At 39.0% G+C, this 26,368-nt stretch overlaps 1 protein-coding gene across 2 annotated transcripts in view; it reads left to right on the top strand.

Annotated features, from left to right (window-relative positions):
* tox3 (TOX high mobility group box family member 3) overlaps positions 1–26,368 on the top strand; it is a 118,898-nt gene that overhangs the window by 68,173 nt on the left and 24,357 nt on the right. The window contains exon 1 of one of the 2 annotated variants that reach the window (XM_042488728.2): positions 6,442–7,246. The exons of the other annotated variant lie outside the window; for it this stretch is intronic. Within the exon in view, the coding sequence (XP_042344662.2) occupies positions 7,145–7,246 (102 nt within the window). The 5' untranslated portion in view covers positions 6,442–7,144. Of the gene's footprint in view, positions 1–6,441; positions 7,247–26,368 lie in introns of those variants that run through there. 2 annotated transcript variants of the gene reach the window in all.

The raw sequence follows: 26,368 nt of genomic DNA on the forward strand, positions 1-26,368 counted from the left end.
TGAGCGTAGCAAGTAGGCTACATCAAATCAAACATGATTTAAATACACAACATTGTCTTCAGTGGAACTTCAGTGACTAACGTCAGACTGCAACGATTTATGAGATGTCACACATTGACAGAATCCCACACTTAATATGAAGGGGATCATACAGTAAATAAAGATTATTAGGTTAATTAATTATTTTTCATTTATTACTCTTTTGTACCTCCATATAATTACTCTGCACCGCTTTAATTGAATCTGAGCAGGAGCCAGCAGAAGATAATTTGTTTTCACGTTACCAAATGGTTCCAGTGTTGCCAGGCTGAGAGGAAATGACATATGGTAGAAAAGCATAATTCATCTGGCTGAGACACTGATACCCAACCATCAGAAAAGAAATTAATTCTGCTCCCTGGCTGCATAGCCGAACAACATTAAAAACAGGAATAAATAACAACAACAGCAACTGAAATACACACACACACACACACACACACGCACACACACACATACACACGCACACACCACTCATGTCATATTGAAAACCAAACATCCAATAACCAGGCTGAATTGGGAATGTAGAGGAGCTAGCTTATCTGATATGTGGTGTGTGGGAGACTGTGTGGGTTTTTTTATGGGTCTGTATGTGCAAGAGTGAATGAGATTTGATTGGGTGGGCGTATCAGTGTGTGTAGTATGTGAAAGCATTGCTTCGTTATGCATGCAAGAGCCACTATCAAACAGAAACATGACGAAAAATGTTTTGCATATGCATCAATGTGTCCATAATTACAAAGTAGATTTCTTGGCAACTATCATGGATTGTTGACCATCTCTAAGCAAGCACTGGAGAGCGTTCAACTGAGGATTATCTCCTCCAGCACAGCACAGCAGAGTTTAGCACTGTATGTCATTGATTAAGCTTGCGTATATTACATGCCAACGCACATCCCACTTGCATAGTGTTTTCTTCTGTCTCATAACAAGTGCGTAAAAGCACCTTCATCTAGGATAGACAAACATGTGAAAAAGTGATGAAATACAGTATAATTTATTCAAAACAAATGAGAATACATTATGCTGATACTACAATATAATAAGTGTATTTTATATCTGGCCCAGAAACATTTAAAATATTTGATATCTGCTGACTTTGTTGTTGACAGCATGTCAATTTAAGCCTGTTGAGTGCATTGTGTCTTCACAAAACACACTTCCATTTTCACAGGCGTGCAGTTTCTGATTGTTAGATGCATGCAGTCTTTTCAAAATAACTTACAATGTCAGTAAAACAACACAAGTTTGCATTTAGTTCCTTGTGAAAAACAAGCATGTGGATAGGTTTAGAAAAAAAGCATCATGGTTCGGCTCAACATTCAAAAGAGAAACAAAAAGTCCAGGGTTTGCTGGACCCATCCACCTCCCCTCCCACCCGCCCTATAGGGACTTTTCAGCCCCTAATATGTGTTGTTACCGGCAGCGTTTCAAACTGATGCTGTCCTGTGGCATATCATACTGCTGTGAAAGGTGCCATGTTCGCTTGAAAACCGGCAGCATTACAACTGGACCCTGTCAGGTGGCATTATTAACTGAGATCACCCGGTGGCTTATCATACCACCACGAAAGGTGCCTTTTTGCGTCAGTGTCTGACCCAAATCACTGACCAAGCGGTGGTAGTTGGCAACTTGGTAATGAGAACAGGCTATAAATGCACACAAGATGAACTGAAATATCTGTTCATGTAAACCCCCAATATGTTCAGATACTCGTTCAGCTGCAACAACTTCAAGCTTCATCAGAGGTGTATAAACTGAACTTTTTGAACACATTTAAATAAACATGCAGAAAACAAAGCAGATATAAGCATAATATTTTTGAGATATTGTATTACAACACATTTCAGCTTTCACAAAAGAGAGCAGGAGGCAGAAAGTAAAAATTAAGAACTTCTTATTTTAAACTATAGACCCTGGTACTCCCTGCTGACAACGACAGAGAGGTGACACTGAGGCTCTAACATTGCAGATTATTGAATGGTTATAATTAAACTGTGGATGTTTGCTTTAACAGAATGTACCATGTTAGGGTATAGAAAAAAAACAAACACATTTTGACATATTTCAAAGCAGAGATTTAATGCCAAATAAAGAAAATCTGACATTTGTAGACCAATATGACACAACTGCAAAGCTTTGCTTATGTATTCTCATGGCCGATAGCATTGATTTTCATGTTTATCCTGACCTCTTCTTTCCACTCTGGAGAGCTGAATGTGACAGGTGAATGAAAAGACTCTTTTTGTGTGCTCACCGCACAACCTGGAGTACAGTGAGCATTAAATCCACCAATTCGAAATGTATTCATCTCTTTGTTTGTGAAATTCTGGTTTCTGGCAGTTTTGAATTGATATGACAGTTTGTAATAGAAATTCACAGCGTACATGTCATGGTAATAATAATGGCTTGGAAAATGGAAAAACCCATTTCATTTTGATATGTCATAGTAGGAAAAGCACAGCCATAATTAATAGCATTAATTATGGCTGTGCTCCTTTTAGGTGTGCATGTTCCAAGGTATTGTTAGTGTGCATGCTGTCTCACCAACACGAAACACAGCCATCATCAGTGTTATTAACTGCACTGCTCTTTCTCTGCTATGCTAAGTCAAAATTTATTATTGCAGTACAAACAGGTGCACTATTTAATTTTAGTACAAGTTCCAATAAAAAACAACTTCCTATTTCTCAGAATTCTTTAGTCAACCATAGCAAAGTTTTTCTTCAACACTAAGTCAATACTTTTACTGCATCCAGTTTTACTTACAGGTCTTTGCTTTCTGTTTCTTTATGACTCTCTTTATACACATTCACCAGTAAAAATAAACTATTTTTACTTGTTTTCCCACACATAAAGGCTTTCTATTCTATTTCTACTCTACATACAGTACAGCTATAGCTATAAACCTGATCAGACAGTCTTACAGTAGGTGGGCTTTTATGGATCCCTGGTGTACACATATTCTCACCCAGTGCTGTGAAGTACTTCTTCTCAAAAATAATATCTCTGATCTGCTTGTCTGGAAATAACTGTTTCCAGCAGTCGCCTAAAAGTAACACTTGCACAATCTTGTCTTGTTTCTGACTCAGAAACTGAGAAGAAAACTGAGAAGTGTACTGGGAGAATTGTACACAGACTGCATGCACACAGTAAGCTTGGTGAAGCGTACTGAAGTTCACATGGTTGAGCCAGGTGACCAGGAATACATGGGTGCTATTCAGTATTTTCATGAACAAAATAATGGTTAGATAGCCAAGGATTTGCAACAATAATTTGAGCAGGGATTGAACTTGCCTGGTTGAACCAGCAATTTAATTATCAACTGAAATAACAACATTTTTAAAGCCAGAACCAATGCAATGCATCATGTCTCTTTCAAAACAGTCCAAATGAAAGGTGGATAATGTTAACTTTTTTCCTGTACTACATGTTGCTCATTTGATTATTAGTTTGCCTAAACGTATTAATAACATTAAAATAGGGCTTTTATTTTGGCATGAGGATAAGTTCAAATCACACGCATATTCATGTCATGTAATTTTAGGAAAAAAAGTGTCAAATTCTACAGTTGGGATAACAAGAGCAGGATGTGTTGTTTTCTCAGTGGCCTCTGAGCACCACCACATCCGCCCATCAGCTGTGGTTTCTCATATTTTTCTTTGGTACTCTTTTTTTTAAAGAATATAATTACTAAATAGCCTATTGCTATTATCATTGCATCTAACCATTATTTTTATATGGGGTCTGAAACAGGGCAGTGTAGATTCTTGATGGATGTCTGGTTTGTGGAGAGATTAGTCTGAAAATTATTAAATTGATAATCTCTGCAATTTAGAGCACAAGCTTGCCTGAACTTCAAATTATGAGCAAACTGTTCAGAAGAGATGAAAAATCTGAATGATTATATTTGCTTACTGTAGAAAAAGGTATAACAACTGAATATGTGTACATAAAGTCAACTGCAGACAAGTGCAGATACTCTAAATGAAAGTGTACAAATTGCTAACTTTTTTAAAAAGTTGAATATGACAAAATTGATTCTATGGTTAGGCTGCAGAAAAAGGTCTTGACTCTGAGAGCCTCACCAGGCTGGTGGTCTTAAACTAAAGATGTTTTTAGGCAGAACATGAAAGTGAATTTTAGAGGTGGTGCAAAACTCAAGACCAAGATGTGAGTATATGCGAACAGTCGTGAATTTGCCTTGAGGTGAGGACGTGTCTGTACAATTTTTTCAATCATTCTGAGGCTTTATGTCTCTAATTCATGAACATATGGAAACAGGAAAAAGAAGAGAAAAAGAAAGAGCGACTTCTCAAAAGAAGAAAATAGAAGTGAATAAGAATGCACACAACAGTAGAAACATAGGCCATAAGAAAAAAGTAAAAGACCATACAACAGAGACTAAAAACACAAGCAACAGAGGACCAAAAAAGAAACACATCAAGGAACAAGCACTATCTTAGGGTGGGGAAGGCCATTTTGAAAAGATGGGTCCTCAGTTGGTTTTAAGCTTCTTCTGAGACAGCGGAGCATATGCTAAATGGAAGAGAGTCCCAGAGTGTTGGAGCCACTGCTTCAAAGGTACAAGCAAAAAATATCATATATGAATAAACATGGACTGCAAAACATTTCAGTAGTCAAATTTGGGGAACAAAAACAAGGTGACGGAGAAAAGACAAACACTATGAAATTAAAAAAGCTGGCAGGTGCATTCCCAGAAAACAAATGTCTTGCGTCATCAAATTCTGTTAGCATTAGCATTTGATGACACACGTGAAAACAAAATCAAAGGTCATAGTCTTATAGCCCATAAACTGTTATTCAGTGTGTATTAAGAACAATAATGCAAAGGACATAACAGTATTTTTTCTACATAAGATAATTTGTAAACAACATGGTGGATTCCATAAAGAAAGGACCCATTAGGCCCCCAGGAAGCGAATTAGTGAATACTAGTAATGACCTGCCCTACTCTCCCAATAACTGGCTACTTCTCATTGGCTTCATTGGTTGGATTAGTTCGGTTTAGACAGGTGGAGTGGGATTGGTTAGGGTAAGCATACAAATGTAAGGGCAAGCCAATCAGAGGCAGAGTAAGGCGGGCTATTCCTTCACTGTGCTGTGATTTGCAATTTCTTTGTAAGGGAAGTGCATTCCTTCGCAGAGGCCAAATTTTGTAATCATAGCCTACCATTATGTCATGCTCTGTGGCCCAAAAAGATTTTTTCCCATTGACTTACATTGCTGAAGAAATGTCTGTAAACCAGTGGATTTTTTTTTTTTTTTTTTTGCAACTCAGATCCTGCCAAATATCTCGTTTCACTATCTCGTCATTATTTGGTTTGATATTTTTATTCCATATGGAAAGTCTAGAGGAGCCACACAATTAAAACTAGTTAATCCCTATTCAAGTTAGCGGAGCTCTAAACTAGAAGAAGCCAGATTGGTAAAAGTAAAAGTAAATTGCAGTAAAAGTCTCTAGTGCACCTGTTCTATGGACCCAATGATGCAGAAGCAGTGCCGATCATCAGGGGTAATTTTATATGCAGTAGTTGGACCATTTTGGCTTCATGCGCCACTGAGCAACTTTCATAGAAATGAACAGGGTCTGTATCCAGGTAACTTTATACATCCATGTGACCCGGTTCCTTGGTGTGTTTATTTGGGGTTGTGTTTACTTTGTCCGTGACATAAGTCTATATGAATGACCCCCTCATGTAGTATTTACAACTTTGTAAGCGAACATTTAATGGAAGCTCCGAATTCACGTTTATTGACATTCTCAAAAAGGGCGCAGGCCATGGAGGCATGATTTATATGCCTAAGGAAAATGTTGGTATTCCCCACAGCCTCATATTTTGTCTTTGACACTATGCCTTTACATTACCTGCATTATGTGACTATGTGACTCACTAACTTGCTAAATCATTAGCCTAGCAGCGGTCCTCTTACAGCTTAACCACTTGGGCGCCAAGCACATCATAACTAAGAGTTCCATTTTAACGCAGCACCTATGTAAATATTGCAGGCTAATTTTAGGCTAAGTGAGTGAAAACACACTGATTCTTAGTTTCAGGTGATGATACACTAATGAAAACATGATTATTAATATTACATTCAATTTTGCCAATAGACCCATAAATCCTACACAGTGCACCTTTAAAGTCGGTGCTCAGACAAAAAGACAAAAAGAGCGATTACAGGCATTATGTTTGTTTAAATAAAAACTGCATAAACATGCAAAAATTAGAAAATAAAGGGGGAAAAAAAGACTCGTGTAATTGTAATTATCATATGCCAACATGTCACATGGACTTAAATGCAGTGTTTTGTATGGGAGTGGCTTGGTGTGTTTGGGGAGTGGCTGGCGTGTTCACACATTTCGCCTTGTTCATCACTACGACAGGCAGAGCCGAGGGCTGAACTCATACACTCCAGTGTACTACATCATATCCACTAATTGCACCATCTGTGGAGTGTTGTTTTGCTTGTTTTACAAACCAACCAATCGCTGTATTTAGCAGATGGGCTCGCGCGGCCAAGCTAGCTTACTCAAACTGCTTCACCAACTAGTTTGCTAAGTTGGAGAAATAAACTTCTGAGAGACACGGCGGAGGACACGGACACATTACTGAGTACAAGTGCTGTTTTGACGTGCGGACTTACTTCGTGGTTATCATTACCACTTTGTTTTATTTTTTTCTTTTTTTTTTTTGCTGCGTCTGAAGGGGGAGGAAAGGAGGTGGACCCACGCTCAGTCGCCGGTCTCGTGGCTTCTTTGTATACAGCAGCAGCTGTGTGTAAATGCATGGGCTCACAGCGTCTACCGCTGCTTGACGGACAGCTTCTTCGGCTCAGTCCATCATTCGTGCGGGCTTCCTCAGAGATGAACCGGCTGAACCAGGTGTAGAAGAGGAATATCAAAACTTTACCCGAACCCCTTTCCCCCCACCGCAGTGTCTCATTCACCCCAACAAAGCTTGGGTCAGTTTCACCGCCTCTTTTTCTCCGTGTCTCTCTGTGCGCTGGGATTGTAAACGGCAGAAACAAATTGATCTCCGTGCAGAGTAAAGGCTACAGCTGCGCGGCTCCCTCACTCATCATGGATGTAAGATTTTATCCGACTTCAGGTGGGAATTCTATTCCAGGAGAACCACCAAACCTGGATTTTGCCCACTGTTTGGGCTATTACAACTTCAATAAGGTGAGAAAACCCTCCGTTTTTGTGCTAGTTTTGTGTTGCGTGTGAGCACGCTGCTGAGTGCGCCGTAACTCCGCGCTGCTAATGAGTGAAAATCCGTCCAAAATGAAGCCGGATTGAAACTAAAGATAATTTCATTTTTCTCAGTTTCCTCCACTTGTTTCCCTCGCACTTCAGCAACTAATCTTGTGTCTTTCTGGAGCTTCCTAATTAAGACTCCCCTCTCCTGCCACAAACTTTGCAGTTGTGTATTAGTGAAAATGCGAGCACAAGACAAGTGTAGTGACTTACTTTTGTCCTGCTCAGCCCCGGCCACACTGCACTGCCAAACTCTCACCAGAGTGATGTGATCCACAGTCATGGGCGCTGTTGGCGATACAGTTACATGTTCTTTAACATCACTGATGGATCATTGCATCAGCAGTCTGCATTACAGTGCATGCATTTCAATGCGATGAAAGTGAGACACAGTGTATCAAGTGTCAAATAAGATGCTCTGCTGGATTGTGATCCTGTTAGGAGAGCCCCATGCAGTTGAATACCATGTTGGACAAACACTCCTTTACCTTTTGGCATGTTGATTTGTTATTGAATTACACCTTTTTCTCTCATTACAACTTTATTTAACTTGCAGCACGTCAGAGATAGTGTTGATAGCTTTTAGTGATAGTGTTGAAAATTAACTTTGCAGGTCTGAATATACCTACAGAAAGAGAAATAGACTGCACACTTTACCTGTTTATTATGATTGCATTCATAGTCAGCATTGTTGTGCACTTATCTTAAACCTTGCAAAAGACTGTCATAGTAATAGAGGTAGCCGCATGATGGACAACACAGTTTTATCAGCCAGCTCCCAGGTTTGACAGCCTATTTTTCTGCATTGTTTACAATTTTGTTTATTTACTTCCCTGAGACTGTATACAGGCAGCCCATTTTCAAAGGTGTGAATAAAAACATTGCTGAGATATGACAAGTTTAGTTTAGCTCTTTAATGCGAGGCAGAGGTTATGTAAAACAAAAATGACAGTTGGTTATGTTTTCTCACTGATGTAACACTTGAACTATTCGGCCCATTATCCATCAGGAGCTTGACTCCCTTGCACCCCGTCAAGAGGGAATATCACTTTGACAGACTAATGACACAACTGCAGCGTGCTGTTTTTGCAAAGTTTAAACAATGGTAGCCCCTGCATCCCCCACCCCTCTGCGCGCACACGTAAACACAGGCACACACCACCCCCCTCCCAAATTATTCAGCCCTATAGTGCTGTTTGCCCTTGCAATCTGATGCTGCTCTACACAGTTACCAGGTTTGTCTCACTGTTTCATCAGCTCTTTGTCATGTGGCCAAGTTGTCATATGTGCCCAATTTCATCATGTCTTCATCAGCCTTGAGAAATTTTAACTACATAGCTTTGAATTGGTGTAAGAGTCAAAGTGCGATTTTATTCCTGCTCATAAATTCCCCAGGTCAAGTGAAATTTTTCCATCTGTAACAGTAATTGGCCACAATGCAAAAAGGAGGCAGAGAGCGAGAGGGAGGGTGGTGAGAAGGTGCTTATCCAGTATCTCCACCAGTTATGTTGGAGAGAGAGAGTACAAAGCATGCATTTCATGCTAATTACAATGCCTTTCCATGGTGAATAAATAGGCTCTTTCGCATGCATCTTTTAAATAAGCCTCCAATATATTTGAATCAGCTCGCTGAAAGGTAGCACAATGCAGAGCGGTTAGTCATCCAAAAGATGTGGCTTGCTTACAAGTCCCACAGAACTGAAGCATTACTTCTTTAATCTATTTATAGGCTGTCACAGTACCTTTTGCAAATGGCAAAACTTCCACTAGATTCACAGTTTAGATTTGAAAACAGGCAATACCCTTTCAAAACGCTGGTACAGGAAATGTTCAATTTTAATGACAACAGAGACAGAAGGGCCCAGAGGCACTTTGAAACATCAGAGATTCTTTTAAATTTACAGAAAAATCCAAACGAGTGGCACAAACTTAATTAGGTGCTGCAGTCATGACTAATGAAGCTGCATGTTTTTTTGGCACTGAGATGAAGGAGGAACAGCGGTGCTGAGGAGAAACATGCTACAACTTCACACAGCTGAATACTCATAAAATAAATTCAAGAAAAATCACTCGCTGTAATCTGTTAGAATTAAACACAGCTCCTTTTATCATAACTCTCCTTCCAGCATATGTTTATTTCTGTGAGTTTTTACCAGTGTTCCAGTGGGGGACAGGGCTGTCACAGCAGGGCCTGCTTCTCTTAAACTACCTTTACTTAAGGTTGAATGAACACAGCTATGCTCAAGGGCACACCTGCAAGGCCCCTACTTTTACTGATTGGTTATGACTTCAGGTTGCTTTGTTTTCATTTTATCTTTGATAATGACTCTTGGTTTTACTGGCTCTTTGGCTTGTGTTAAGAACACCTGGATGTAGTCAGTAAAACATATCGTAGCTGCCTTTTAAAGTTTAGCAAACTTGTTCGCGTTTGTCCAGTTTCTCTTTTTTTGGTGATGCCAGTGATGCGAGACAGTTTAAGTTATGTGGGCTTTTCTGGGCAAGCTCCTCAGTTAAAGCAGAGCATAAACTAAAGACAAGGAGCTGTTTGGCTTTGACTGGTTTTGGTATTTGTAAAAGTCAAATGTGATTGACTTTAATAGTTTCATGAAAGGAACTCAGTGTTATTCCAATATTTATGGCCATCTGGTCTGTTTTTAAGGTTTAATAATGTTTCAGATACAGTATCCATTTAGTGTGGGGTTTCATTACCTCCAGGCGCAGGGAGACTTTAATTACCAACAGATGTTAATACAAAGTCTTCACCTGCACTGGCGCTAACACTTGAGGTTTATTTGTAAAACCAGCACCACTGAGACATCATAATTCTTCAGGATTTGACCATACATTATTTTAATTGCCGAAGCATACAAACATATAAACAAATAGCATCATAGCACACTGTAGATGGAAATATGCAAACTAAAGTCAACCTTTTAACCTACTCCATTATTGTTGATGTGAAGCGCTGTGAAGGGACATACAAATGTTCTGCTTAGTAAAACATTTCAATAGGCAAGGACAGGTTATCATCAAATTTTGAACCAATGGCAACTTCAGTTAACTTAAAATTAAAATCCTTCAGATTTAAATGAATGTCAAACCCTATTATTTATTATTTTTTTTACTATTTCTGGTCAAAATTTTTCTCACAATAGACTTTGAGTTATTTAAATTCAGTAATTACTTCAGAACAAAGTAGTTTTTATTGGTAATGGCGGAGTCCACCATTTTGGCACCGGATTAAAAGATAGTTCATTAAAAATGTGCCCAAAAAGAGATCCTGGCTTAATATCACCAATAGCAAGGTCACCAACTTTGCTGTGCTCCACTGTTGTTGAAAATAACTCAAACCATATTCAGTACAAAATTGGATTGCAGTCATAATTATTACTGACTGACTTCTTTATTAAAACAACTTTTAATGGTTTGTTTGGTTGATGTTGTAAACAAATTCACTGGTTGCTCCCCTGTGGTAATTCTGTCAAAGTAGCTGCTTGAGTTGTGGTTTGTAATAAACCACACTTGCTGTTAACAGTATAACCATGGTTGTTGCCAAATCAACCATGTCTATTTTATGGATTACAACTTGAAGTGGATTATTTTTAAAAATAAGATAAATCCTCTATTGTTGCACAAAGTCATCTTTTTTACTTTTTAAACTGAAAATTGATTTATTTACCATTTACCTCATATTTTGTCAGCCATTCTTCTGTGATATGAAAGAGTACTGTGCTGTAAAAACAATAATTAGGAAGTTGTTCAGAGCCTTAGACTTGACATGATGATTTACAGCTTCAGCTGCAATTATCAGAATATTTTACAGAGAATGTAAAATGTGTTGTAAGTGAAGCAGAAGCCTGCTCATGGTTCACGGGCCCTAATGACCCATGCATATATAGGGAAACTTAAAACAGCAGAGATTAAAAGGACTGAGGGAGGGACCTTAGTGAATTAATGTACTTCTACAACAACAAACCCTTGGGCAGAAACCTCTCATTGTGTCCAAACTAGAGCGACCCAGGCCTCTTTGGACTTCGCTGTGCTTTCTGCTTCATCGGGAGGGAAGGGGTTAACACTCTTCTCAACCAGGGGGCCTTGTGCATCTCTCCAGTGTACACAGCTGGTGCCATTTCATCACACACATTCTAAACATATCCAAACACAGCTTTAAATGTGTGTGTGTGTGTGTGTGTGTGTGTGTGTGTGTGTGTGTGTGTGTGTGTGTGTGTGTGTGTCTTGGGGGGTGGGGTGTAACCTCACAGGCTGTCTGCTTTGTCAAACTCAGCAGTTGATGGATATGACTTCAAGGTGCATGCTAAATGTTTAAACGTCCAAGAAGTGAATAGCTGATGTGTTTTGCTGAGTCTTTTAATTGTAGCTTGTCAGGAGATGTAGTTCAACAGATTTATTAAACACCTAATTTTCCCACTGAGATTACACAGTGTTATTTTTAGTCTGCCCGCTTGAAGACACACTGTACTTGGAGTTCCTGCCTCTAAGACTGACTGCTCTGTCTGACAAACTGCGCTACACATATGTCTCCACAGGGCAGATGTTAACATTTGTTAATCCGCCGCTCTCCGCTTCCTGCAGGATGTCTTGACACTTATTACTGCTGAACAAAGCTGATGATAGCATAACATGGATGCAGGAGCAATAGATACATAATGTTGGAAACTATATTGTTTATGAAATCTGACTTTTAATGGGCTCTCTGTGATTATTTCTGAAGAAGAGACCAAAACTAGAGCTTTGCAACCTCATATTCAACTATGAGCCTGATAGTTTCTGATTGCTGTGGCACCACATCATCATAGCTGTCACTCTCTTAATTTTGTTGATCTCAATTAGATGTTGACATTTGGCACGTATACTTGCACACACACATTGAGTTTGTTTCTGGTCATTTTGTTTTACCAGTATAATCTGATGATCTAAACCAACAGTCTGGACCTGTGGGAAACATAAGTCCAGGTTGTCTGCTGTGTTTATGAGGTGGATATGAGAAAGGCTCTGAAATCTTAGACAGACATAGACCATTACCCAGATCAGCACTCGTAAAGACCTTCTGTAATCCTGCCATCACTGCTCATAAATTCACTTCATTACATCCCTGTGTACATTACTCAGTGTGGTTCATTTAGGCAGACCTCACATTCTTAAGTTGTTTCTCAACTGGTGGTTTGTGGACATAGAGGGTCATATGTCCTGACTAAAAAAATATCTTGATCTACTAAGTTGGCCCCCATTTTTGTTGTCATGAACACAGGCAAAGTGGAGCTCCAGTTTAAAACCAATCTATTCTCTTATGTTTGTCCTTTAGGATTAACACTGGCAGCGATGTGACAGTCTCTACTATTTGTCCCTGCCTGGCTGTTAAAGAAACATCTATATCAGTGATCCAAAAAGTCCACAAGTTAGGCTTTTTTGATATTAGATTTTTTAATGTTAAAAAATTGCAACTAAAGCAATGTGTTCATCAAAACGGGCCACCATCATTCAGTCAGTTGCCAATATATTTGTACATCTGTGTGTCCGCTACATTCCCCAAGCTCTCTTAGCCTGTTTTAGTCTCATGAATAAACAAAATAAAACTCACAAAATGTCAAAAAAGAAAAGAAATAGTCCTTATTGAACAGAAAAGTACAACAATTACCAGCTGTATGTAAACATATGCTGGCTCTACATGCTGTTTTTCCCCCACCGTCTCGCTCCGCCATTGCTGGCCTCTTTTTGCAACTGGGTTTTCTCACTAAATGAGTCTGTCGCTGAGTAGAGCTCCATAGCCAGACCTGTCTTAACACTTAGTATTAGTGGCGCGCTGGCTGCCCACTGAGCTGCAGCTTTCTCGTTCTTCGGTGGCAAATTAGCAGAATTAAATAGCAAAAAATTAGTAAAAAATTAAAACAATAGCCGATATATTAGCCCAGTCGCCCAACCCAAACCATCATCCATCAAGTCATGCAAGTGCCTAAGTAAAAATGTTATCTAGTGATTTAAATGCACTGTATATGTACAATTATCTTTCTGATCACTTAAACAACTTTCCCCCCTAATTTTTGATTATAACATCCACAGTAGAGTTTAGATGCAGTACAGTACAATCTGCTACTTCTCTTGTAGTTAATTGTCTCCAAAATATGTAATAATTTGATGCATCAGAATGATGCAAATGACACATGACACGGTAATAACCCAAGTGTTTAATATATTTTGATGATAATGAAACTGTGTATACCATAAAAGAGAAATCCACAGTCACACTCAAACCTATTTAAACATGTTTTTGAGAGGCGATTCGCAAAGCTGCAAAAGCCAAGCCTGCTCCAAAAACAGACCAAACTCATCTATGAGAAAGTTTTTAACCTTACCTGCAGCCTGTATAGAAGAAGAGTAGATGACACTGTCAAGGTCAGTGAGGGAGAGAGTTTTAGGATTGGATGATCTTAAGATAAGACTGAGATACCACTTCACTGAAGTACCAAAAGCACTTCAGTTACTTGAGTTTTGCTAATTTGTATATATGTCACTGACATGAGAAATAGTAAATCTAATGTTTGGGTTAGTTTATATTTTAAGGTCAAAGGTAAGATTAAACCCCTGTAAGAGTTTGAGGAGTTCTTCTTATATTTGTGTGAATACTGTGCCCCCTTGAATTAAAGCAGGGCCCCCACAAGAGATATTTTTCCACCATGATAAACTGTTTTAATCTGGTTTTGGCTCACTACATCTTTGACAGCCTCAACCTTGCTGACTTATTAAAAGGAAGGGAAAAACTCCCTGTGCCCCAGAAAACTGCTTTTACCGTGAATTAAGCAGTTTTCAAAAGGACCAGTCAATCACTTCTGTTTGGCTGATTCAATAAGTGTTGTGTCCCTTTAGTGGTTAGCCTCGCTGTTAAGACACATTCATTTTTAAAGCTTTCCAGAGAGGCAGCCATTCCATGTTTCATAGATCTAATGTCCAATTCTCTTAATGGGCTCACAGACTGTATCAAAACATTCAGCTGTTTTCCTTTTAACTTGACTTGCTTGACTTAAGCCCCTCTCCTAAGCTCTTTTCAAGGAGCATAGGCCACTGATGAATGTCCTCTGTCTGTTATGGGTAATATTTTCAAGGCAAAACTAGCTGAAGTCATTGCGGCTATGTCTATATTAGACTTCTTTCCTCTAGCTGTTCCTGCTATTTACTTTTGAAGTCCACTTCCAATTGGGTAAATGTAGAATATCACATTTTCAAAATGTAGATATTACTCCTGTAACCCATAAATTAATCTTGTCAACCAAACAAGAATTATTGTCTAGGTGTAGGATTACTCTCTGTACTCCAATTTAACTGTGACCAGTCTGACTAAAGCAGCCCACTCATAGAAATATTAGTCACTGCTCCAGCAAATGTTCATGTATCAGGTTAAATGTGAATATATTTCTCATTACAAGTATATGGGCTGCAGGTGTGTGTAGTATTACATGTTCCACATTGTCATTAATCCACCCTCTTTCACCTGCCCCCTCCTACATGACACATTCCCATAATGCAGCATGTTACCAGGTTGCACTAAGAGGACTGACAATAGTAGCAGGTGTGCAAATATCCCTCAGACCTGAGGAACAAAGAGCTTAAATAATGGGGGTAAATAAAAGTTTTATTTGAATGGACAAATAGATGGCATGTTGGAGGCAGAGTTCGGGAAAGAATGACTTTAAATACAGCCTGTTTATCATGCAATTAAACATGCAGGCATCACTTCAAAAACATAACTCTTATAAAATAGTCTTGCTGCTTACAGGCACTGTTTTGTTTCCTTTTTGCTTGATTCTGTTCATGCTACTTGAATGGTGTCTTTTAGATAGTTGTGATTGTCACACTCCCTGTCAAACATAAAGTCTGTTTGTTGCAGTTGGATAATGTTAATGTCTATCACAGCAGTTACTCTACCATAGCGATAACACTGCAGCCTATGAACCCCCTTCCCCACCTAAATGAGCTATAATAGTCTCCTAGAATAGGAAAACTGCCATCTCACTGTGCCACAGTTTGATTGGATCTTTTATACACATGCATTAGACTGATATTCCCTGGCGTGTGTACTTTTGTTTTTTGCCGTAATTCATGTTCATGATGATATCAAGAGCTCAATAGAGTGCACTGATGGAGGATTGTCTCGCTGTACCATAAAGTCTCGGAGGGAAATAAAACAGCTGCTCTTAGAAGAATATGTTTGCCCTTTATATCCTTGCCATACTTTGTCAGAAATGTCTTTGTATCCATCTTAGAGAACAAGTTCATGTAAAAAGGCCCTTGCTTAAGCTATCAAAAAACAACTACTCTTTACTCATTTATGTCTTTCTTTGTATTTCTGCCCTCTAATTCACTGCCATTGTTCCACTCTTGCTGAATCACAAATTCATAGAGTTGTTCCAATACCAATGCCAACATTGTAAAAAAAAAACTCTGATATTCCTCAAAACGCGTGATCAGGTGCTGGCTTGTAAACAAGTCTATGCAGTGATCCAATGCCATTATTAATATGATTTAAAGTAGTTTCACACTTAGATAAAACAGCATTAGTCTTGGTACACTACTGCTTTAGAGCGACAGAGAAGAATTATTTTTTGTTAAAAAGTTAGCAAGATGTAGAACTAGATAATAAAATAAAAGAAAGTTCTATGGTGTTCATTTTCTGTATGTATTTGTTCATGTTTTACAAAAGGTTTAACCTGAGCCATGTCTTACTACAATGATAGCAGTCATTTCACATCCATACAGAGCTTGTAGTACACCGCTGTTTTTTATTATTATTATTATTATTTTAATGCAGTGGTATCGGATAGTTACTCCATATTGGCTGATATGCAAGTTTAGGAATCGGAAATGGTACCAGGAAGGAAAAAATGGTACTGGAACATCTCTACTAATTTATCATTTTAACAACCATTTTTACAATTTCTTGCTACAAAGAACATTTGTCTTCATACAGACTGAAAACCTGACTTGAAGTGTTGGACGGGACTCACTGACCTTTTCCAATATTGATCTAAGATCACAATCTTTTCCTAACTCTCAACCAAGAGCTTTTAGTTTCCTAAACATAACCATAAAAATGTTAATCATGCTTTAGTTGCCAGCACTGATGGTTTAGGGAAGACAAATCAAAGATGTCCTGCAGTGAATACAATTTTTAGAAAACCCTGTTGACTCATTACATCATTCTTACATCATTCTTTTGGCTATAATTGCCTGACGATTATCTTCATTTGAATGAGCAAAGCTCTCAACATGTTACTTAAGTATCACTGCTTCGAGGATTCTTTATGTCAGTCAGATGAAAAACATGCAGTATTCATGAATCTGTCTTTATTTAGTTACACGATCAAAAGGAACAATGGACATGGCCTCAGTTAATGCTCCAGCCATGTAATAAAGGTCCAGTCCCTGAAACCTCAATCGGGATCGTGAATGGGATCCATGATATCCTTGAGCTGACTTCAGATATTTTTGGGGGTTGATGTTGCGGCTCATTCACAGCATGTCCTTGTTTATTGTGATGTGTGTGTGTGTTTCTGCTGGCTCGCGGACTCTCACATGTGGTCATAGCGCGGGATGGCAGAAGTAGAAACAAGATTAAGGTCTGTGAGGCCTCAGTCTTGGCAGGGTTTCCCTCCCTGGACTGCCACCGACGATTCTTTCAAATGACATTCCTTCCAAGGAAACTGATCTAGTTCCTCATCTTTGGAGGTTCTGACTCATGGTTTTTAAACTTTTTAAAACACCTGCACAGTCTAGAGAAAGGGATTTCTGTCTCTTTTTTAAATAGGCTACACTACATTTGTGTCTCTCCCGCTGATAAACAAGAAGAGAAGCTGAATGATTACACTGTTTCAAAGGCATTACAGGCAGCTGATTAAAGTGTTAGGTCGGAGTTAGCCAAGGTTAACCGTCCATAATGAAACACTTTGAAAATAATGATACGCTGCATGGTTTTATGAGGGCTTGTGGCTGCTCAGCTCAGCAGTGGTGACCTTCAGCAGTTCCACTAGCTAATCGGAGCGATTCCTGCAGCACCCCTGTAGTTTCGAGACTCCATTACCTTCTGATACGCATCTAGGAGAGCAGACTTCGTACAAGGTCTGTCTCTGTACCCATTCTTGTGTCAGATGGGGCTGACCGTCTTCACTTTCATCCTCAGCTACTGCTTTGATTTGTCAATGTGGATATGTGGCTCAGCAGGCCAATATGAAGTTTAACATGGCGTTTTACACTGAAGTCAATCGGCTGCCATTCATCTAGAGAACTGAAATTAATACAAAGTGAAAGGCACCATTCAACCGCTATAGTGCTTTCCTAACCAGGTTGCATAAAAAAGATAATTGTCTGAGCAATATTACATCACTTTTGAGTATTTGTCATCTGTTATTGCAGGGCATGTGGCCTTTTATTACAAACAGCTGCATATTGTACACCTGGGTAGTCTGGATTATACTCCTGCCAATACTTAAAGTTTCATATTGAAAACTGGCTGGCTTCCATGCTATATGGTTACTGAATAAGTAATACCTATCTAGAAAGAGAAACAACAATATTAGCTTTGGCTAAAAAGAATAATATTTAAGGGATATTATAGTATATGTGAACACCATCTGCTCTCTCTATCTGAAATGTGTCTGGCTTTTCAATACAAGATAAAACAGACTTGTTATTTCTTATGGATCATTGTACAGTGTCTTTGTGTTTATGTGATTTGTTGTTTATCCTAGTGAATTTACATGTCTAACCATTATGTCATATTTACTTTACAATAGAATACTAAAAGGGTGTGTTAGTATACTCAGAAGACTGCAAGGTATATTGGTTACTGTCAATTATGTACACTTCTGCTTTAGGAATTGTGTTTAACTGACACAGTGGTTGCTGGTAATTACTGATTTAAAAGCCAGCCATTTTTGTTTAAATATATATGCAATGGAAATGGCATCCCATAGAGTTGTGTAAATTAGTGCATTTTAAGTAATTTGCTCATTTGTAGGGGGTTGAGTATGGGGGATGCATGTCAATGCATAAAGAGATGTATTATGCTGCTGGCATGCTGAACACACTGAGGCAAATTCCTATCAGCTTTTTTTTTATTTAGCAGTGAATTGTCACCAAATTTAGCTGAACATGTATCAACATGTACCCAGCTTCCAATAAGATTCCCAAATTACTCAGTCCCAATGTAGTCACTGATTTATGTTTGATTGTTGTGAGGTGAAATGACATGTAAAAAGACAGCTCTATGTTCAGCTTCACTATTTGTATTGATATTTTCAGAAGAATACAGTCCTAACAGGAACTAATTAACAAATAAGAATAATTGCCCAGTTCTTTCATTCATCACCATCGTCTCTCATAACAGGCAAGCTTCAAGCAGGAACAACAAAGTAGTACATAAATCAAAGTAGTTTCCTTTGCCAAGCCAGAACCCCTTGGGAGGTACCTTGGTGCTTAATTAAAATCCAGAAGGATCATGTTTTAAGTGTAGGTGAGCGAGCACTGAATAACAATGACAAATCATGCCCCAGAGCATTAGTGGTGTGTTTTGGAAAAGAATAACAGCATCTCTCTTTTTTTGTCTGTACAATATAAATGAGATTTAATGTGAAAGAAAGATGTTTTCAGTGCAGTTTGGCACCAGGGCTGTGGTAAATATAGCCCTTCCTGGCTGCAGAACCTGCCAAAACCAGCATTGACGTATTAATCTCCTAATTACCCGTACAGGATTATAATGAAACAGCTCATTATTAGACATTATTTGATGGCTTACCCTTTTCAGTGTACTGTTTATCACCCCCTTTTAAGCCTTGCAATCCTTCACATGTATGGGGCAGCTACAAAATCTCACCATACTTTTGTCAAACTGTCATTCGTCATCATTTATGCTTTTGACTTGTGAAAGGAACACAGTAATATTAATAACTTACGTGATCCTGGTTAACTTTTAGCAGCTGCGGCTGTGACAGCTACGGAAAATTACAAATTAATGGTACATATTAAAATGTAGTATACAATTTGAAAGGGTCATAGATTCAGCAAGCTGCCTTAGCAGTTAAACAGCAAACTCTATCAAAGTCTTGCTAGGATTTACACTTTCAGCATCTCTGCATCATCATTGCAGTTGGGGAATGACTGTAACAGCACTGTGGTAACAGTTTCTACCTTTATATAGTATATTTGTGACATCACAACTTCCAGGAAGTTCTGACGCCTTGTTTAAAGGCACAGTTTTTGCATACAGACAATGTGCATTTCTTGGTGGATTTAATGTTTTTATACTCTCCCGGTATTTTTTAAGTACCTATACTTGCTTCATAATAAAAAAAGACAGAAATCTGACTTTTTACAATATGAGAACTTTAAATTGTAATTTTATGTGCAGCGATGCATTTTGTTAAACTTGCTGAACTTGTTTTTCTAGAGGGAGTCCACATACAGTAAGTACAAAATAAATGGTTAGATTTCTGTAATTTCTAGCAAAATATCAATAGAGCATTTAAAAGCCTTCATATCTTATAATACAAAATTAATAGTGGCACTCAGACATTTGCATCAACATTCTCTATATTGTGTATATCATTGGATGTCAGAAGCCACGATGGTAGTCCTCGGGGCCATTGTCTCTGGTCTCTGAGTTTCTAGATCTGACAGTTCTGCAGTGACCAGGCCAACTGACACTGACTGGTCTCCGGGCTACAGCCAGACACTTTGGTAAATCATCAGATAAAACACGATGTGGAATCACATTTTCTAGGGACGGCAATCGAAATATGAACTGGCCTACATACTGCTGTTTCTGCCAGCGTCATAATTCTGATGTGCACCGGCTCTTAGGAAAGGCTAAAAAAAGAAAAGTACATTAAAAAGGGGAATGTGTGTAGTTATCAGCAGAAAAAAACCTCTCTCCCAAGTCAAATCGGCTCAATTACAGAACTCTGGAGAGCTATCCCCAAGCACCCCTTCCATTGGCTAATCAGTCACAGCAAATTGCAGTGGTGAATATTTCAGACTCGACAGATTTGAATAAAGACATCATGATTATTTCACTGTTGTAAAGTTCCCTCGAATAATCTTAGAGGCCTTCAGCCGGAGCCAGCATAAACTGCATAACTCCTGATTTAAGAAGGGGGAAAAAGTCGAGGGAGAAAAGCAAACACAAGGGCTGTCAGTCAATGTGGCAAGCTAATTGGGTCGATCTCTTTAGCAAAGATGAATGAAGAGATTAACTCTCTGTGTCCAGTGAATCTCCCCCTATGGCTCCAGGTGAATTAGCTGATGACAAGTTGTTGGTGGGAATTCTGGTTCTCACTTTGACTTAAAGCTGCATTCAGTATATTTTTTTGCCATTAAATTCTTTCTTTGTATACTGATTAATTGGATCGATTGTGGATCTTTTAAAAGTATTTTAGATTATAAAAGGTTTAGTTCTGTTAATTACAAGTTGTTCAACAGGATACCAGGTGGTTTGGGCTACAATAGCACGGGTTCTTATGCTCTGTGCCAAATATATATACTGGCAGAGAATTGGAGAAGAGCGTCAAACATGGGCCTAATGAAGACAAATGAAGAGTGATGGGAGAACATGTGCACAGGAAGGTGTGAGTGCAGAGCAGACTGTGCCCTGCTCTCATTTATTTTAGAGGAGAAACTCACAGCATGGGCCTAAAATAGAGGTCAAGGCTCAAATACAGAAAATGTCAGTGACCCCTTTTTTTAGTCGCCTACACTGGAGAAATGGGATAAAAGTGCTCTGAGGGAGCTGTGGCCAAAGGAGGAAATCAATACAGCTATAAAGGGGGGTTATACAAATACAACGTCTATGGTTATTTTCAATTGTAAAAAGACAGATTAAAGGTTATTTTCTTGTGCGTTTTCATGCACAGTAATGTTGGATGAACAGGTCAAAACCGCATCTACAGGAAACAACTAATAACACGTGTTTGTGTACAGTATTTTGATTTAAAATCACCCTTTCTCTTACTGCAGTGTGTACATAATGTAAGATGTGTGTGACAAATGGATTTTTCAGCAGTTTGCTTGATAGCGTCAGTAGGGAAATTCAGTCGGGAGAAAATGGTTGCATTTGATTGGCCACACACTGACATGTGTCATCAACAGTAAAGATTTTTGCATTGAGCTTTCTACTTTTTTCCCTATGTGTGAACACTTTGCTAACTTACCTTGTTCTCTTAAAAAGAAAACACCACTTCAATACACAGCAGACCTCCAGGTTTCTGTGTGCTTTTGATCTCCAACCTGTCATTTCACACAGAGTAAAAGAAAGTAATTTTTTTGCATTATGACTAAAAGATGTGTAGTGTGTCTTTGTTCCGAATCTCTTTAAATGTCAGCGCGATGATATGGAATCAAAGTTGAAGCTTAGTGTTTGTAATTATTCAAAGCTGGTATCTTAATCTCACACTGCTTTTGAAGTAGGAAATGTTAAAGTGACATTTTGAGTTTAAATACTGTTAAAAACATTAGTGAAGCACTTAGCCTGATGGTTGCTGTCATGAGAAAAACAATGTGTGCAACTCAACAGCCGTCAGGTTTGCTAATGATGTCCTGGTGTGCTGTCAATCTAGCAGATGAACGGACAATAGTATGCCAAGGAGAAAATGCTTGAAATAGCTAATTGCTTCTAAGAGCCTGCTCAACCATTCTGTAACTACTATGTGTTCACAGATGTCTTTTCCAGCTGCTATTTCATTATGGAGCTCAAAGACATTACAGGCGCAATGCACTGGCTTTCTTTATGAGCCTTTGTTGTAGCACATCGAGTCATAATGATTATAGATACATTATTGCAACCACAGGAGGAGGAGGAGAGAAAAAAAGGCACGTTCAAAACACAACATCTATATGTGTGCATCTTCATTATTTCACCTAATATACCCCCGCCGTTAATCGTTAATCTCTGCCAACTTGTTGATTGTCAGTTTGAAGACACATTTCTGGAGAGGAGCCCGAGAGTATTTGCAGCCGGACCTCTGTCAGGAGCGCCAAGCAACACAGCCACAAATTGGAATGTGGTACAGCTCTGGGAAAGCAGCCAAGATTTAAATTAGACAATAACCTCTGCTCTCTCTATATTGCCTCTCTTTTCCAGCTGCAGGCCTAGCCATTTGTTTAATACAGTCAGCCCTGTAGTATATAATAGACTGATATATGAGTCACCGCTCAGCAGTTTGTGTTTTTCAGATTTATAGAGATTGAACAACTGGTCGGTTTGTGCTTACTGTGGGCTTATGGAAAGAATAACAGAAAAGACACAGGTTGCACACAAACTTGGAAGGTATTGTGCCTGTAGACAAAAGAAGGTTTTAAAATCTTTAACTTTACCCAAGAATTCGGATCAGCAAATAACTGGAGAGGACAAAGAAACTTAAGATTAAACATCCAAATGGCTGCACAAATTTGAATTTAACTTAATACCTTTCAGGGTGTTTTTGAAAAGATTTCCCATAACTGTTTCAAATGTCGTAGCCCCTAGACATGAAAATTTTCATTTTGTAGACTGTTTATTTCTGTCAGGTTATCTTTATTAACATCTTATATCATTAATCTTGAAAGAAGAGAAACAAAGCCAATTTCGCCACTAACCCAAGTTGCCCAGGTGAATGCTTTAACATTAAGGCCTTTACTGATTTTAATATCTTGATGTTGCTTTCAATACTTTGGTGTAAATATGTTATCTTGTGCATTTTTGTGGAAATATTTTCTGCCATTACTAGATAAGAAATAGAGGATTGTGTCGAGTCCATCACTAAAAGCTCTTGACTGTGCACATTCTCAAAGCTGGTTATAATGAGTGTATTAGCCAGTAACGGCAGTACAGGGAATAGAAAAATGCATCTGTGCTGCAAGAGCAATAAGAGAGGACTCAACTCCCAGCAGCTTTCAATAGAGCTTTATGGGAATCCAAGTACCAGAGCTCATAGCCATCTGACAAACCTAGAGAAGAAGCACAACCATCACCATTATTGCCGCGAAAAACAAGCCCATTTCCAGTGGCAGAAAGCAGTTTTTATTCTGTATGACATTTAACCATGTAATTTTAAGTTATTAGCTTGCTGAACCCCCCACCCCTCTCGGCAACCTCTTGCTCTGTAGCGAAGAATGGCAAGCAGAGCGGAGTAAGCTTGGTTAAAATCCACACCTCTGATACCATCTTGAGTTGGAGTTGCTTCAAAGCTGCGGAGTGTAAACAGCCTTGAGACATGGCTTAACAGTAAAAGCAAGACAACACCACCAAGCCAAGCCTTTCTCATGTTGCTTCCTCAAGAGCTGTGTGTCCATGCAACAGCAGCCATTGTGAGAAAGCTACACCATGTTTCTGAGGCCCTCTCCATTGCCTAAGCTCCTTTGTGGCTGTGGGCCAATGGCTTTGCACCCCGCCAGATCAAAGATGGAACCCCATTTAGCTCGCGCTTTCTTTTAGGATTTGCTCTTGAGAGTACAGAGCACACTCAACAGCTTGGGAAAAAAACGGGATGTTGGATGTTGACCTGCATAGTATTGAGACTTCTGGGCTCAGGCTATGGATCCATTATGACAAATGCTAAGACCATCTTTGTTTTGGCAGCATTTGTAAGTCCAAGGCCTTAGAGAAAACACAGCTATGGTGAACCCCAGTGTATTTTAGTGTCATTGTGTAACATGGTGTTGGATGTGGCCATGCTACAAAATCATGATGTTAAAGTGTAAATGTATTACCACTTTTGACTCTTAAAATCAACATTTACTCATGAAACTTGATAACAGAGAAACCTAGTGTTTTCTTAATTGTCAATGATAAGAAAAATGTAAGAGTTGTCTAATGCTTAGCAACACTTCCAGTGTGGGACTAGGGATGGCAGTGTCAGTTGGACCGTACACCAGTTTGGTCTAGAGCTGGACCCGATTTGTTGTTTGGGTAGGTATTGTATTTTCAGTTTTGGGATTATGATATTCTTTTTCATTTTTCAAATTCTTTCTTTGTTTTCTTAGTGAATTTTCAGGTGTTGTCTCAGATTTGTAACCTATTAGTTATCAAGGTCTATAATTTAACCATAATAGGGTCTCGTTCAACCAAACCCATGGGATTACAAACTTGCATAAAGCACATTATTTCTTTTTTGGAAAATAGTTGTATTAACAAATAACAATACAAACAACAATGCTGTAAAAAACGGTATCCTTAAAAATAATATCTTTAAATAAATCGACACGTGTTGCAGCATTATGCCATTATATTCACTGACCATTACCACCATAGCACTAGAGGCAAAAAATGGTATTCAGGATGGCCCCATGTTGTTTTCACACAGAAATACTTCTATTTCCAATAAATATTCGATGGATTCATGGTCAAACATTACCTGCTTAACATCAGCAGGCGTTTTTATGGTGCACATGTTAGCATGTGAAAGTTAGCATTTAGCTACATGCATTGCTGATCCGATGTCTGGCCTTGCTTTGCTGTGCTTCTAAATTTGGAGACCCTTTATTAAATAACAACATATGGATAAAGATTCCAAAATTACTTTGGTATTGTGTTCCCTTTCAATGCACTAACCAAAGCAGCAAAGCACTGCTGTGCTCAAACACGGGTGAAAGAATGTTTCAACAATTTACAACATGTGTTTTAACTTGTTATAAAATTTGAGTTTATTCCAGTAAAACAGTGTGTGCCAGAAGACATCTTTTCTGCCTGAACTAATGTATACACTGATGCAGTGGACCCAATTAACCTCATTCTCAAATACTTTAAAAGCAATGCAAAGATCTCACAAATACTGTTTCACCCCGGTCTGTTTGTGCCTCCATGTTATCACTCTCGCACACTGCGTCTGTGCTGAATATAAATTTAGCCCCAAGGAATATGCTGAACGCACCAACTATAGCTCGCCTCTTACTGTCTTTCAACACTGCCATAATGACTGGGTAGCTTGAAAAAACATAATACATATTTGCTGAGCTGTGAAATCACTTTAAGTTTTTCCTTTATTTTGATAGTTAAGCTTGTCATTTTGGTTGGATATGCAAACTTAGTTTCATGCCCCGTGACTGTACCATGTAGAGTAATTTGAAGAACAGAGGCTCTGCTTTGTAGGGCTTTGCTCATGACAACATCCATGTGCAAGTTCTTTCTCATATATTTTAGAGGCCTTAGTGATGAGATCTTTGCTAAAAGTTAATGGTCCAAATTTCAACCTTAATTCTACACATGTTTATCATTCTCAGATCACATACTAAAGAAAGGCATTGTTTGTCTAACATACCAGTAAACATAGCGTCTTGTGTCAGGTTTGGTATCTCCACAAGGGTTTAAACTTCTAAGACCTGTCCAGGGCTTGTGTTTACTAAAGCAGAGCAAGCTGTGATGACACCAGTTCAGGCCACAGCGGTCAGCATGGTGTGAGAGTGGAGATAATCAGCAAACAGCCTGAACAAAACTGTCATCAGCTTGATTCAAATCCCAGATAAGACCTCGACTTTTTCTCACGCCGGATCCTCTGCACTACTGCGGCGGCATTCACACTGAGAGGCAGAGGAAGAGTGAGATGCTTACAATGAACTTCCCCTCAATGCTACCTGATGTAGTTGAGAACCAGCAGTCCTAATGGTGGAAGACAGTGCTGGGCTGGGGGAGTAATGATTTTAGCTTTAAACTGAATTACCAATCGATTTGGCCTGCAGATCAGAACACAGGTTGCGAGCCGACTGCGTGGCCATGCTGTGTTGTGGAGTCGCTTTACAAATTGACTGCTGCAGACATAGGAGGAATATATCTATATATGTCAGCTTGGCGCTGCATGCGCGACGGCCTGCTGGGCGTGAATAGGCCTTCTGATCACCAGAGAGGCAGCTGCGGAGTGTTTATGCTGAATTGGGTTGTAAATGAGCATGTATTATTTGGTGAGGAGGACCTCGGGAATCAGAAGATAACTTTTCCAGAGGGCCTGACAAGGATTGCAGGAAAAGAAACAGTGCTGTTCTTTAAAGCCTCCGATCACAGAACAGGAAGCTCCA

This window comes from Plectropomus leopardus, chromosome 1 (genome assembly GCF_026936395.1).
Source record: "Plectropomus leopardus strain MGB_pleo_1.0 chromosome 1, ASM2693639v1, whole genome shotgun sequence".
NCBI lineage: Eukaryota > Metazoa > Chordata > Actinopteri > Perciformes > Serranidae > Plectropomus > Plectropomus leopardus.